This window comes from Amia ocellicauda, chromosome 14 (assembly GCF_036373705.1).
Source record: "Amia ocellicauda isolate fAmiCal2 chromosome 14, fAmiCal2.hap1, whole genome shotgun sequence".
Lineage (NCBI taxonomy): Eukaryota > Metazoa > Chordata > Actinopteri > Amiiformes > Amiidae > Amia > Amia ocellicauda.
The window spans coordinates 12,506,149-12,521,856 of record NC_089863.1 but is presented as its reverse complement, the minus strand read 5'-3'; the positions used below and the strand labels follow the sequence as shown (position 1 = coordinate 12,521,856).

General features: G+C 42.9%; 1 protein-coding gene across 1 annotated transcript in view; it reads right to left on the bottom strand.

Moving 5' to 3' along the window:
* LOC136767275 (deleted in malignant brain tumors 1 protein) overlaps nt 1-13,699 on the bottom strand; it is a 40,798-nt gene extending 27,099 nt beyond the window's left edge. Inside the window, exons 1-13 of the mRNA XM_066721056.1 lie at nt 13,558-13,699; nt 12,775-13,089; nt 11,764-12,075; nt 11,138-11,452; nt 10,726-11,031; nt 9,784-10,112; nt 8,970-9,273; nt 8,507-8,671; nt 8,314-8,418; nt 6,284-6,346; nt 5,055-5,120; nt 4,835-4,911; nt 3,049-3,111 (exon numbers count right to left, since the gene is read on the bottom strand). Of these exons, the coding sequence (XP_066577153.1) occupies nt 3,049-3,111; nt 4,835-4,911; nt 5,055-5,120; nt 6,284-6,346; nt 8,314-8,418; nt 8,507-8,671; nt 8,970-9,273; nt 9,784-10,112; nt 10,726-11,031; nt 11,138-11,452; nt 11,764-12,075; nt 12,775-13,089; nt 13,558-13,699 (2,562 nt within the window). The remainder of the gene's footprint in view (nt 1-3,048; nt 3,112-4,834; nt 4,912-5,054; nt 5,121-6,283; nt 6,347-8,313; nt 8,419-8,506; nt 8,672-8,969; nt 9,274-9,783; nt 10,113-10,725; nt 11,032-11,137; nt 11,453-11,763; nt 12,076-12,774; nt 13,090-13,557) is intronic.
* Nucleotides 13,700-15,708: the final 2,009 nt, after the last annotated feature.

The following is a 15,708-nucleotide window of genomic DNA, read 5'->3' as shown; positions in this document are numbered from 1 at the left end:
AGGAGAAAAGAAACAAGAGAAATGGTACAAACTGTCTCCATCATTATCAGATCCCTCGTGTGAAGCTCATGTAGAAACGATTCCCCCTCAGGGACGACCCGTAAACCAACCAGACGCCCAGAATCCCTCCCTCACAGAGTCAGCGCCTCAGGCCTGGGCTGACCAATCACAGACACACATCCCTTGTTTGGACTGGGAGGTGGAGCTCCAGAGCCAATGATCTGACCAATAGGATCCTCTTATTGCTCTTGTATCCATTTATATCAAAGTATTGCTGACGCTGACAACCTCAGAAGCCACAGCAAACAATTACAGAGGTGTTTGAAGAAAAGGCTTGAAGCAGAAAAGTTTGCACCTCAATAAAATGGAATGAAATACAATACAATAAATTAAAGTAAAATTAAATAAAGGTCTCAAAACAATAAACAATAGCATAATCCAGAGTAACTGTGGGTTGGGCTCAAATTCTCACACTATACAATATTTAATCTGCTGCAAAGTGATGTAATCCCCATGAACATCTATTAGCTCTACTGTGTTGGCCATTGAAAGACACGGTCATTACTTGCTCCTCTGTCCTAGTTTGTTTCCATACCCTGTTGCTCGTGCACTTTGTCACATTCGGGATCTTGACCGAGAACAATGTTGAGGCCATTGTGTTTGTCTTGAGCAGCCCTTTCAGCTGTGGCATCAGTCAGGCCTGTTCAGAGCTCAGGACTCAGCTCTGCTGTGGCAGATTAGCAATTCTGGATATTATAGCAAATGAGGAAACTGAGGTGTAAGGAATGATTTTTGTAATGGTCAGAGTGCCGAGTGCTTTACCCTTCAGCAAGTTTACAGACCACTGAATATTTCTCTTCACAAACTCGGAAAGTGGAAAAGCTGCTTGAGATACGGATGTTAATTAGGAAACTAGGACATTAATAATATCAGTGATAGAAGTTATATGTATCCCTTTGTCTATGTTTCTGTCCATTAAACTTTTAACGCTCCTGCTGAGGTGAAAGTTTGCATACACACCCCTATAGTATACATGTTTAAATAGTTTTAATGTTCATGAGTTTTATGGTCACTTAACTGGTGCTTTTCTAATTGTTATACAAGACCTATCCAATAAACTGAAACCTGTTTTGCTCATCTGCTCTATGTAAGTATGTGTAAAAGTCTTATCACTGTACTCCACACACCCAGAGCACATTGAAGTCAGTGATTAAACACTTTGGTTTCCTGCTTTAAAAGCTTCTCAGATCATGCAGATGTTTGCAGAAAACACAGCTCCTCAGTTTCAGGTGCACAGTACTGGGGTTAATACAGGAAATGTGCTTTTCACACAGAGGATCTGCCCACTGGCTGGATGTGATGGAGTGTGTGTGGTTTACTGGCTGGGAAACTAACAAGGGTCTCCCTCTGTCAGCAATACTGCCCCCTACTGTCCAGTCTGGGTGTTGCTGTGAAGTTCACACAGCTTTGCAACTGGAGTAACATTTTTAGGGAAATCTTCAAGAGCAGTGAACTCCATATGAATGAGAGTAAAGATATATTGATCCAGACAATGATTATACAGGAAGCTCGGCTTTTCTGTTCACACATGGACCATGTTAGGAGAATAATAATAATAACATGAAATGCTGCACGTTAACAACTTTAAATGCCCTCACACAGGACTGGAGGGAGAAGTGTTGGAACCTTACTTATTACATCTTAAGAAACTCTTCTTGTTTAACCTTAATGTTTATGGATAACATTATTATTCTATGAATATGACAAATAAGGAGATGCATTGAAAAAGTACAGGGGCTGACTAACCTTCAATAGCAATAATATTGACATATTGAAACATATGACATAATTATCGGCGTTTTTTATTTTTATTTAAGTGGATTCGTAATGCATCAGGTATATATATATATATGCATTTCATTTTGAATTATTTTAGATTTCATACCCTTTCTTTGAAATTGACATGTTAGTAAGTTTAATATGCTCCTGCAAAACCAGATTTTCATTCCTTATCCAATTCATCCATTCTATCTATTATATGTGATCTACTTTTCATTTGAAAAAATGTAATTCGTTAGATTTTCTCTGTGTATTTCCTATGATTGTTTTAAAGCTTGTGTCATTGCTTTTCTTCACTGTTAACTTGCAATTCGGTTCTATTCAAAGTAGATGGATTTAGAAATGCATTTAAAATTATTAAATTCACATTATCCAACTAAGGGATAGAAATGTACAAACTGACTATTTCTCATGCAATTATTATGGCAGGCAATTTAACACATAGCAAAGTACAAGTCTACAAATTTACATTTTGAAGTTCTCAAAAGGAAAATATACCTGAATACCTGTAGGACTAGAAGATTTCAACCCTGAAGATTTAGTGTGTAATTGATGTTGTGATCAACATTTTGGCTGAATGAATCTGAATGAATTTTCATTGTTTCTTCTCAGATTGGTATTAATATGTTAGTATGTTTGCGATTATTATTGTATTGATCATGTTTTAAATAAAACTGCAGTGTATAAAACTCTCCACTAATCTCCACCTGGGGGACTCACAGCGCAGAGCCAAGCAGCCATTCAGTGCGTGTGATTTATATGGGATTTTCTGTGCATTTTAATCCCATTTACATACCATTTAAGATTCAAAATTATCATTATAGGAGAAGACAACAACTTGTCAGTAAAACACTACAGCAATTGCAAATCGGATCATAATGTGTATCGGTTTGTTGGCCAGTTTGTGAAGAGCAGATCGATATTTGACCCGTTCGCTAATAAATATGTACCGGATTGGGGGATTTGAATCGGTGCAGTCGTATCTCAAACAGCTGGACCGGTGTATCTATTAGAATCGGTGAATCGTTTCACCCCTACTGGGCAGCCCAGGGACCAGGCCTGAGAAATGCTGGTCTGTGCACATATAGACAGTAAGGGCTTTCCTGTGTACTGCGTCACAGTGAGGAGCAGTGGGAGGGGGTGTAAGGAAGCTGCTCAGTGAGTTAACAGCACAGGGTCTCCGTCTCTCCACAGCCCAGCTGGCCTCACCTGCAGCCGCACTTCCTTCAGCTCCAACGTCATCATAGGACAGCTCTTCAGACAGGAGGCTCCCTGCAGCACAGAGATCACACAGCAACGCTCACAGCACTCACATCCATTCATCCATTCTATCTATTATATGTGATCTACTTTTCATTTGAAAAAATGTAATTCGTTAGATTTTCTCTGTGTATTTCCTATGATTGTTTTAAAGCTTGTGTCATTGCTTTTCTTCACTGTTAACTTGAGTGTCAGATTTCTCTTTTACACAGAATTCACAAGTTGCATGTTGTTACTTTATTATTACATATTTTCCAAAATTAAACAAAAAGTATAAAACCTCAAATAAAAATATGCAAATACATTCTTATAACAGTGACACTGCACAGAGAACAGCAAAGACTGAAAATAAAAGCAATACAATTTTTGCAAATCTTAAAAAATAGTAGAATAAAATGCCTGGAATATATTTTTCATTAAGTTTCCTTTCATGTTGAATAATGTTTTAAGAGACTATGATTGCAGTTTTTAATCCTAAGCGGTCATATAGAGGAGCCTTAGAATGCAGTCTTCTTATTGGCTCCTGGAGGCCAACAAGATGAAACATGACTTGAAATGTAATTTTATTGATGTTTCTCGGAGCACCTGGCAGATGAGAGAAGGTGGGGGGTTAGAGGCACAATGTGACCCTTGAGATGTGGGAGGACTGAGAGACCTGGAGCGGCAAGAGAGAGGAGAGGGGCCGAGAACCAGAGGGGAGAGGTTTTGAAAAGCTCTTCAGGCCTTGGATGGACAACTTCCTCAGTTTCAGTCCTGCAGGTTTTATTTCCCTGCAGTGACAGTGACAGTGAAGTGCAGTTTAAAGCAGTGGTGCTGACAGGAAAAGCCTGTGTCCTGTGTGAGCTGCTGTGTGAACACTGGGCTCTTACTGTAACACACGGGCTCAGAAGGACTCTGAGACGCTGAAGAGGATTCGTGCTGTTTCATTACTCGTGGATTTACAAACCAAAGGACGGGAGTGTTTCTGTTCCTGATGATAAAGCACCTGTTATGGACATCGCCTGCCGAGCTCCTCTCTGCCATCGGATGAGTGAGTAACACACCGACTGTGTAAAAGACTGGGTTTGTGTTGTTTCTTATTTCCCTTATATGCAAAGAGATAGATACAGTATATCCCTGACTGTAAGCAGCGGACCCTGCGGCTGTCACATGTCTCTCAGTATCGCACTGACCTGCATGTTTGACTCAGTGCCGTATTGCTCAGAGTGGGGCTCCATATTTGATTTGTCACTTCATATATGGGGTTTGTAGCGGATTTCACCCCTCAGTGCTGCACCTGGGATCTCACAGTTTAACAGTCAGTGGCTAATTTCACAGTGTTAACTGCACTAGTTTGTGGCTGGTTTAGGACAAGTGGCCAGAGTGGGGTTACATAGGAATCTTATTGTAAATTATTCAAATTGTAAAATTATAGATTATAATAATACTCACAGTAATGGAAGATTGCAAATACTATCATAACAGATGCTAGTATGAAAATTCCTAAACATCTTTTAATAAACTTTTAACCTTTAAAACACACGCATGTACAGCACCATTACAGTCTGATACAGTGGCTCTACTTTATATTTTAACAAAACCCAGTAGGATATGAGGATAATTAAAACATGGATACCAATTAAAAATTTCTATAGAAACCCTGCACCGTTTTGTTCGGTCAGCTGTCAAAGGGGACAAAGGGGACGGGGGGGGGGGCTTGTGGTTTTGGTCAGTTGAGCTTTTCAGCCTCTCTCACTTCAGGCTCTTCCACCTCTTCATATCCATGGTAGTCCAAGTCTGGAGAGGATTTTCCTGGGGGCTCTTTCTTTATTTCTGATGGGGAAACACACACAGTCAAAGGTTATCCCTGTAAACTGTCCTCATGTTGACACAGTGATCAGATTGTGCTGCTCTTTACAGAGGTGCCAACTGCAGCAGTGCGATCTGCAGATTGCGAGAGCCAGCGGAGAGCCTACCTGGTACTGAGGCGTCTTCCTCCTCTTTCACATCTTCATAGTCATCCTCACTGGCAGGCAGACTGGCTGCAGAGAAGAGAACCAGTCAGCCCTGTGATACTGAATTAACAAGTACTGGGTAATATGCTGTGAATATATGTATGTATATATATATATATATATATATATAGAGAGAGAGAGAGAGAGAGAGAGAGTGAGAGAGAGAGATAGACAGATATATACACACAGGTAGGTTCAGGATATATATTACAGTTCAGGACTCTCGTCTGTGATAGAGAACACAGCTGATAGATGAACCCAGAAAACACTGGACACTAAGGGTGTGCATCTTTCCCTCTCTGACGATTCAATACGCATCTAGAAACACAGATACGATACTGGAAAGATGTGGTTAGCTTCAGATTCAGATTAAATACGATTCGATTCCATATAATGAGATTTGGTTCAATGTTGTTGGATTTAGAAATACATTTCAAATAATTAAATTCACATTATCCAACTAAGGGATAGAAATGTACAAATGTGTAACACATAGCAAAGTACAAGTCTACAAATTTACATTTTGAAGTTCTCAAAAGGAAAAGACTGAATACCTGTAGGACTAGAAGATTTCAACCCTGAATATTTCATGTGGAATTGATGTTGTGATCAACATTTTGGCTTAATCTGAATGATTTTTGGCAGTGAATGATTAACTGCAGTGTATTAAACTCTCAACTAGTCTCCACCTGGGGGACTCACAGCGCAGAGCCAAGCAGCCATTCAGTGCGTGTGATTTATATGGGATTTTCTGTGCATTTTAATCCCAGTTACATACAATTTAAAATTCAAAAGTATCAATATAGGAGAAGACAACAACTTGTGAGTAAAAAACTACAGCAATTGAAAATCGGATCATAATGTGTATCGGTTTGTTGGCCAGTTTGTAACGAGCGGACCGATATTTGACCCATTCACTAATAAATATGTACCGGATTGGGGGATTTGAATCGGTGCAGTCGTATCTCAAACAGCTGGACCGGTGTATCTATTAGAATCGGTGAATCGTTACACCCCTACTGGGCAGCCCAGGGACCAGGCCTGAGAAATGCTGGTCTGTGCACATATAGACAGTAAGGGTTTCCTGTGTACTGCGTCACAGTGAGGAGCAGTGGGAGGGGGTGTAAGGAAGCTGCTCAGTGAGTTAACAGCACAGGGTCTCCGTCTCTCCACAGCCCAGCTGGCCTCACCTGCAGCCGCACTTCCTTCAGCTCCAACGTCATCATAGGACAGCTCTTCAGACAGGAGGCTCCCTGCAGCACAGAGATCACACAGCAACGCTCACAGCACTGACAGACACACTGATCTGGGTCTTAACTGCCCTGGGTATCAGAGCTTCACTTCACCCTACTTCAGTTCACCACCAGAGGTCCTTCTCACCTGAAAACTAAACCCTGTCTCTCACATTCCCCAGCACCAGGATCAATCATCCAGTTAACATTCCTCACAACCCATGTGCACTTGTTCCATCCTCCTCCTCTTCCCATTGGTCCAACACTCACAACCCTGATACCTGCCTCCCACTACACAGTATAAATTCCCTTCTGTTCATTGCACATTGCTGAGTGTGTTGCCTATTGTTGTAATTGGTGACTGTTGCCTTCTCAGTCCTGATGACCTCTCTTGGATCTCCCTATCTAGCCTGTTTGCCCAATTGACTGACCCCTGGACTGTCCTTGTTTTTTGCCTTTTGGATTTCCCCTTGTTTATTTGTTGGCCTTCCTTCCATTTGATTAGTGAGCCTGCAATTGGATCCACCATCCTTGTCCCTGAGGTCGTTACACCGGGGGGGTTTCTTCTATTAATGCACTGATGGCACTGTAGTAGTACTGAGTGTTTATACAGTCTACGATCTGCTGATTCCAAAATATTTTCAAGAAGTTATGTAATACTTCTTTCAGTGTTAATATTCAAAACACAACTTCAAATCTTTTTTCTTTACCTATTCTATTCTGGGGCATATTTTCATTCTTACCTCTGTAGATTAAAACATATTTGCTGTCTGTGGCTGATTAAGACTTCATGGTGCCCTTGGGCAACAGCTGCCCAAGTGCCCCCTGCACCCCCCCGCCCCCGCAATAAAAGAACCTACTGGTGATTTTAGTTTCATATTTAAAAGTATCATTTCATTTTGTCAATCATTTACAACAAAAATGTATATTTAAAACATTCAGTTTCTTATTATTCTAACTGAATTGTTTTATTAAATTTAAGAATTTCACATAAAAGCTGACACAGATACATTTAATAAGGTTATTTAATGCATAATGCACTTAAAGCAAATTTAATAAAACTGAAAAAATCAACATGACACCTTATTGTCCTTATAGAGTAGAACACCAAAAAATAATAGAACTCTCTGTTATCATGGTTTTTGTTTTAAGCAACATCCATCATCAGTAGATGTTAACCTGTCCACTGGTGTGTTGTTACATTGCTTGTTTACATGTACTGAACAAAAACACTAGAAAAACCTTTACATCAGAAACATTGGCAATGCTATTACAAATACTCAAACATCTTACAGTGGCCTCTTTCTGGATTTTGACCATGCAAACTCGCATATGATGTCTTCAAAATCTAAGCCCCTAACCAGCTCAGATTCAATGGCAAGCAGGGAAAGTGCAGAAAGCCGATTCTGTTCCATTGTTGTCCTAAGTAAATTTTTCCACTCATTTCAGAGTAGAAAAAGACCTCTCTCAGTGCAACATAAACAATAGGAAATGTCTTAAGTTTTTATTTTATTGTATTTCTTTGTTTTTATTTTTCATTTGGATCTGCCAATTAATTGCTGCCGCTTATCCATTACCTCACTGCTTATTTTGGCGCTCTGCCAAAGAATCACATTTTCGCTCACTTGGTACAGATGCATGATTCAAGTGCTTATGTAAATTTATAAAATTTGAATTTTGTATTGGTGATTGAGTTGGTGCCCCCCTGAAGTCTTGGTGCCCCTGGGCACTTGCCCAATTGCCCATATGGTTAATCTACCACTGTTTGCTGTATAACAATATATTTCCCCCAGTGAATGACATACTCATTAAAAGACAAATTTGATTCAATTTCTAGATTTCTGATATTTTATTTATCAATTTTAAAAACTATCATTACCATTAAATAGCAGAATTGTCTGTATTACTGTGGATATAAAGCTATGCCCTGGAGTGGAGTGAGAATGGGGTTAAAGGGCGGCTCAGTTGTGAGGCAGCGGGAGGCTCACCTGCCCTGTACTGGCTGTACGTTCCCTGTCTCTGGAGCTTGTGGTCGATCTCCTCATAGAGGCCGTCCTGGAGGGGGTCGGAGGTCGTCTCCAGCTGAGCGAACTCTGATTGGGGGAATGACAGGAGCACTGACATCACTGTACGGCTCTGCAGGCCTATAACACATCACACAGACTGCAGCCCACAGCTCACCTCTCTTCAGGTCTCTGTAGCGCAGCGTCTGCACAAGAGCTAGGACGGCCGCCATGAACACCAGAGCCCCCAGAGCGGCGCAGACAATCAGCAGATTGGACTGGCCTGGCTGAGCCTGAGGAGGAGGAGGAGGAGGAAAAGGCCTGGGCCTGGGCTGCGGGGGCTCTGGGACAAAGACAGACACAAGGCCGGTAATTGGGATTGACGTGCTTTGACTGAAACACTGAAGCAAACACATCTGCTACATGTGATAAATTCAGTACTGGTCAGTGACTAATGGTCAAGGAATGTATAACGTTAATGTCTCTAGAGATGGTCTCCAAAAGAAGTGCTATTCAAAGGTTCAGAGTGCATGGAATCCAGACAGAAGGATTGCCCAGGGTCTGGCTGTGCTCACGGTGATCACGGTGAGGAAAGATAGTGTAAATCTATAACCACTCGGACAGTTTGTATCTGGACTCACCAGCACAGCGCACTGCTGCTCGTCTCTGTCTCTGGCAGCGGCTCAGCCCTGGCGCCGGGTGCTCACAGTCCCACAGGTAGAGCTCACTGCCCCTGCAGTTCACCTCGTCCAGCCACACAGTGCCGCTCCCCTCCCACGCTGCCTCCCCCACGGTACTCTCTGCCTCCCCACAGCCCAGCTGTCTGCACACCACTTGGGCATCCCTCAGGTCCCAGGAGTCATCGCACACCGACCCCCAAACACCCCTGAACAGCACCTCCACCCGACCAGAGCAGTTACTGTGGCCCCAAGAGAGCCGTATACTCTGCATCACTGGATAGGAGAATACGGATAGGAGATCAAAAGTGAGATTACACACAACGAGGGTCCATACTTGAGCAAGAAACATATAAAAGCAAACCACTTAGTTATTAAAAATTGTTTGACATTCACAAACAGAAGCCTGGAGATGGAAAATGTGTTACCAAAGCTGATGTTAATTCTCCATTTGGCAGCGTAGTTTACTACAGCTGTTGAAGTAACTGTGGTATCTGAGATCAGTGTTTAACCTAAAGAGCCCTGGTTCTACTACAACTACATAATTTTGGCCTTCGGACAGAGCTGTCTTCACACCACACAGGGACTGCAGCTACACTGTGGGCCAGGAAAGTGAGATCTTAATGCCTGTTGGAGATGGACTGAGACCATGGAATATATAGCATTCTCAGTGTTTGTCCACACAGGGACATGTGTTGCAAATTCTAGGTTTTCCAGTACTGGGATACAGAGACATATAAATCACATAGGACTCCTGCACAGTGAAGCTGCTGAGGGCCGTGTCAGACTCACTGGCACAGTTGACTCCGGCGTCCTCCTTGTGCTGGCAGTCGCTCTGTCCCAGCGCCGGGTGCTCACAGTCCCACAGGTGGAGCTCACTGCCCCTGCAGTTCACCTCGTCCAGCCACACAGTGCCGTTCCCCTCCCCCCACGCTGCCCCTCCAACGGTGCTCTCTGCCTCCCCACAGCCCAGCTGTCTGCACACCACCTGGGCGTCCCTCAGGTCCCAGGAGTCATCACACACCGACCCCCAGGCGCCCATGAACAGCACCTCCACCTGACCAGAGCAGTTACTGGGGCCCCCAGAGAGCCGCAGCCTGTCTGTCTCTGCAGTGGGAACAGGGGCAATTGAAACAGTTAGAATTGAGCTTCATCCATCTGTGATCACTCACAAAAAACAAAACATTTCCTTACTTTTGAAATGGTTGCATCTTGCTTCAGGGAAAACTAATGGTAACTATAATGTAAATAATGTGATCTTGGGGGAATAGCCTCCTCAAAAAATTAAGACTAAGATCACAAAGATCACTGAGATTGAGACACATTATTAAAGCATTGACCAAGTAATTGAACACAGTATCAGTAACAGGGATGTTACCAGGGCAGTGGTCCTGTCCAGGGTCTTCAGAACATGGCTCTGGGGGGCTGGGGGCTGTTTTATTTATTTTACCTGTTCAGGACAAAGAGGGATTGTTTAAGGCTACACATTTGCTACCAATATGAAGCACTTAAAGTGGAATAAAAACACAACAGAACTTGAGCAAATTCCAATTTAAGTTATATTATTCAAATAAAGAAATGAACCACTGTAAAAATCACCTTGTCAAATTCAATTTTATATAAAGTATTTCCATATTGTTTAAATCTCAGCTCTGCTATTTTGCAACATTCCAAATTACTTAGTTTAATGTACATAACGTTGACATTTTGAAATCTGTACCTGCACAAATTATTTCCACTACTTCTCCATTGTCACAGTTATTCTCCCCCCATGGTGAGGAGGGACACTGCCACAGAGATGTGTGGTGCTTTGTACATTTGATGTCATCCAGCCTGTTCAGACCGGAGACTTCCTTAGCGTAGTCATATGAAAAGTAATCTCCGCAGTTGAGCTGCCCACATATGAGATTGGCAGTGAAGCTGTTGAAGCTGTTCATGCAGACGCTGCCCCAGGTGCCGTTATAGAAGACCTCCACTCGTCCAGCACATTCAAACTGCTCACTAACCAGCCTGAGCTGCTTGAACTCTGGAGAGAGAGAAAGACAGAGAGAAACAAGAGAGTAGTTCCCCGAGTCCCCTTCAATTTATACAGATTTTGTCTTATTTGCACTTATTAAGAGTAGCCCTCGTACCCGAGCACACGATGGCCACGTCCTCTTTGTGGCTGCAGTCGTGTTGCTCCCAGGGTCTGGCAGGACAGTCCCACAGAGACGACTCGTTCCCCTCACAGCGCACCTCATCCAGCCAGATGGGCCCCTCTCCCTGGCCGAAGGAGCCCGGTGCTGTGGCGGTGAGTGCCGTCCCACACTGGAGCTGCCGGCACACCACCTGAGCATCGGCCAGGTCCCAGGAGTCATCACACACCGTCCCCCAGGAGCCCCTGTGATACACCTCCAGCCTCCCGGCACATGGGCCCTCGCCCCCCACCAGCTGGAGAGCCATGTGCTCTGCAGGACAGCAAGCACAACAAACTACATCAGCAATCTATTGTTCATAGTTCTTAGAGAAGATTATGTATTTGAAAAGTTGTGGGACAGTTACTCGACAGTAAGTCAAATAAGAACTAATAATTTATATTTAAAATAGGCCTAATATATATCAAATAATTGAATCTCCTACAGACATTGTTGTGGCAGCTTTTAAAAAGAGACATTTATTTAGCTGGAGCTAGTCAGCACTGCATGTACAACACATAGTGAATGTCAAAAAGCTTGGTTTGAATTTTCCTGCTTTTAAAATGACAGACAGACAGACTCACTCTCGCACAGCACTCCCACGTCACTCCCGGAGCCGCAGGTCTCTGTCTGGGGGCGGCTGCAGTTCTGCAGGTGAGTCTCGTTCCCGGAGCAGCGGAGCCCCGTGAGACACACCTCAGAGCGGCCCGGCCCGTAGCGAGAGGAGCTGGTGGTCTGTACGGCGGCGCCACAGTCCAGCTGTCTGCAGAGCACCGAGGCCACAGCGCCGACCCCAGACTGGCCCTGCAGCCGCCCCCAGGAGCCGCTGTAGAACACCTCCACCCGGCCCTCACAGCGGCTCTCTCCGCCCAGCAGCCTGACGGACCCCACCGCTCCTGAACAACACAGAGCAAAGGCCAAACCACAAATGTCAATTCTCACATGATTCACATGATTCTGTTCATCTATAACCACTTGTGCCACAGTAAAAGTAAAAGAATGAAAATGAAATGTACTTGTGGAAGATGCTTTCAGATTCAGACAAAATATTGTAGCACTCTGGGACTGGGGTGGTGCATGTTCATGTGTGTGTATGTGTGTGTTTGGGGTTCTGTGTGTTGGGGGATGGACGGTTCTTAGTTTGCATGCATGCTTGGTGTGTCATGTGGGTGGTGCATGTGCATGCTTGTGTTACAGCGGGTTAGTTCCGGGGTTAAGGGTTGGCCCCATGCAGGAACACAGGAGTGGGGAACAGTCATAGTGATAGTAGCAGTAGCATGTACAGAGGATCGCTCCAGCCTGAATACTGCCTGTGTTCAATAAAATTCATGTTTGTGGTTAACTGTGTCCTCTCCGCCATTCCTGCCGTTGGTAGTGAACTCCCACGATGATACGGCAAACAAAAAGCCTGTATCGTTACAAAATCAATGTACAGAAATAATAATTACAGTCAATACAATGTACAATTTTGATCACTTGTCCAAAGCTTGTGAACTTGTCAGCTATTGAAAATTGAAAGACCATTACATAAATAAACCTCTAATTCTCTGTTAATTAAACTCCTCTGGAAATAACATAAAATAAAATGAACTCACTGGAACAGACCACGCCCAGATCACTCCTATTGGTGCAGGTGCTGTGAGTCCATGGGGAGATGGGGCACTGTCCCAGCGCGGTCTCAGTGCCCTCACAGTCAAATACATCAGTGAAAACAGAACCGCTGCCCTGTCCAAATCTGTCCGGGCCCAGGACTGCCTCAGCATGGCCACACTGCAGCTGCTGGCAGAGAACTGTGGCGTCTCGGAGGTCCCAGCCATGGTCACAGACTGTCCCCCACTGGCCACCGTACTTCATCTCCAATCTGCCTGAGCAGCGGTCAGGACCGTTCACCAGCCTGAACTCAGTGTAGCCTGAACAGCAGACAGGGGAGTCAGTGGACAGACACAGCAATGGCAGCTATTTAAAATAGTCACCAATATTACAATATGCCAGTGTGTAAATATAAATAAAAGAAAACAATCAACTGTTTCAATTATTAATAAAAGAGTCATGTGTTACTTTAACATTCACTTCTTGCATTTGTAATTATTGATGAAAGGGTCATAAATTCACATTTTAGCTGAATCAATTGTTAGGTAGAGAGTAAATATTTTAAATGTAATATGTTTCAAGTGGAATCGACTAGAAGTTACACTGAAAGATAGTTTAATATAAATATGCAGTATATATACATTATGTCAATTTATATGCTGAAACATAAAGCCAGCACTAAATGATACATGACCATCTGATAACTAAGGATTTACAGCAAGATAAAAATGTTAATAATTGATGACAGTAAATAATGAAGAATACAAAATAATGAACAATTTACTGACCGAAGCAGACAATGCTGACGTCAGCAGCGTGTGTGCAGTTCTGCTGGTTTCTTTTCTTGATGGGACAGTAGGACAGTTTTTCCTCAACGCCTCCACACTGAATCTCATCGGCCCATATGGGCCCAGTCCCCTGTCCGAACATGGCCCCCCCCAGCACAGCTCCAGACACTCCACAGCCCAGCTCTCTACAGACCACGTCTGCGTCTCTGGAGTCCACAGACTGAGGACACACTGTTTTATAGGTGCCCCCACGATTCACCTCCAATCGCCCTCTGCAGCCCCCCCCAGAGAGCCGCACTGTGTCTCCTAGTGGAAGGACAACACACTAAGTTCAATCATTACAAACTTACAGAAAAAGATTACATTTTGTATGTATGATTCTATTCCAATTATTATTCATATCACTAGAACATAATATTAGCCCCATTTTCATTTTTATATTGAGATAGTGAATATATATTAGAACTTTTCAAAAGGTTTGAAATGGGTTAAGATTTGTTAAGCTGTTTTTAAAATGTACTTTGGTAGTGTCATCGTACATTCGAACCACAGTTTCAGATTTCTTGTCAATGGTAAAATCTTCCAAAATAAAGTCTATGTGCATTTTTAGACAGGTGTTTTACGCTTTCAAATTAATTGATTGTGTTAATCTGCCTATTTTGACAATTTAAATGCATCTACGTTTATCCGTATGCACAACATATATAAAGAAATAATATGGGGTTCTAATAAATTAGCAAACTAGTGAAAATATAACTTATTTTTAAGTTACATTGTTAGGATTATGTCTGTTTCAATGGGGAATGATATTCTACAAAATTCAACCACTTTTGCATCCGCTTAAAATATTTAGTTTCGCTATTAATATGAAATCTTTGATTGGACACTTCAGTATGGGCTCAAATTAGCGCCATAAGTATCACATTCAAAAAATAATAATCGCATTCAAAAACATATTGTAAACAAAAAAAAACTTTAGAGAAAATTGATGTTGAAATTAAAAAAAAAAAAATGCAAAATGTAACGAAAGCAAAAAAAAAAAAAATTGAGAGCAAAACTCGCCTGCAGTCCCTGTCTTTGCTTGCGATGCTGCAATTTTTGCTTTCGCCGCCAGTTTCTTTGCTTTTGATTTATTTATTTTTTGTTTACGAGTTTTGGCACTGTTTTGTCGTAAGGGCGGGATTTACAGGGAGGCGTGGATCCTGGGTCTCCATTGGTCCAGCACGTTTGAGTGACAGTTCTTCCTACCCAATCAGTGAGCAGGTGGGCTGGTCTGGATGGTATCGACTGTCTCGGTTTCAACAGCAGCGCCGGTTCAGCGACTCATTAACCCCCTGTGAGCGCAGACCTGCAGTCAAGAGCTGCACAATCACTGATCACCGTCATTGAGCCCAACATACAGCACTGACACACAACACAGGATCCACCTGCTATGTGCACAGTAACATGTTTAATATCATGTTCATATTAATGTAATGTGCAGAGCACTTTAATTCAGCTGCTCAGATAACACAGCGCCAGACTGATGGAGATCACGTCATTAGCAAGAGGCAAATGTAGGGGCATCGTATTCATTAAGAGCATGTGATGTCCCAGTTTATGTGTAGGTAAGAAACACACACATACATACATACATTCACACATACACACATGCACACTATATACACTCACCTAAAGGATTATTAGGAACACCATACTAATACCGTGTTTGACCCCCTTTCGCCTTCAGAACTGCCTTAATTCTACATGGCATTGATTCAACAAGGTGCTGAAAGCATTCTTTAGAAATGTTGGCCCATATTGATAGGATAGCATCTTGCAGGTGATGGAGATTTGTGGGATGCACATCCAGGGCACGAAGCTCCCGTTCCACCACATCCCAAAGATGCTCTATTGGGTTGAGATCTGGTGACTGTGGGGGCCAGTTTAGTACAGTGAACTCATTGTCATGTTCAAGAAACCAATTTGAAATGATTCGACCTTTGTGACATGGTGCATTATCCTGCTGGAAGTAGCCATCAGAGGATGGGCACATGGTGGTCATAAAGGGATGGACATGGTCAGAAACAATGCTCAGGTAGGCCGTGGCATTTAAACGATGCCCAATTGGCACTAAGGGGCCTAAAGTGTGCCAAGAAAACATCCCCCACA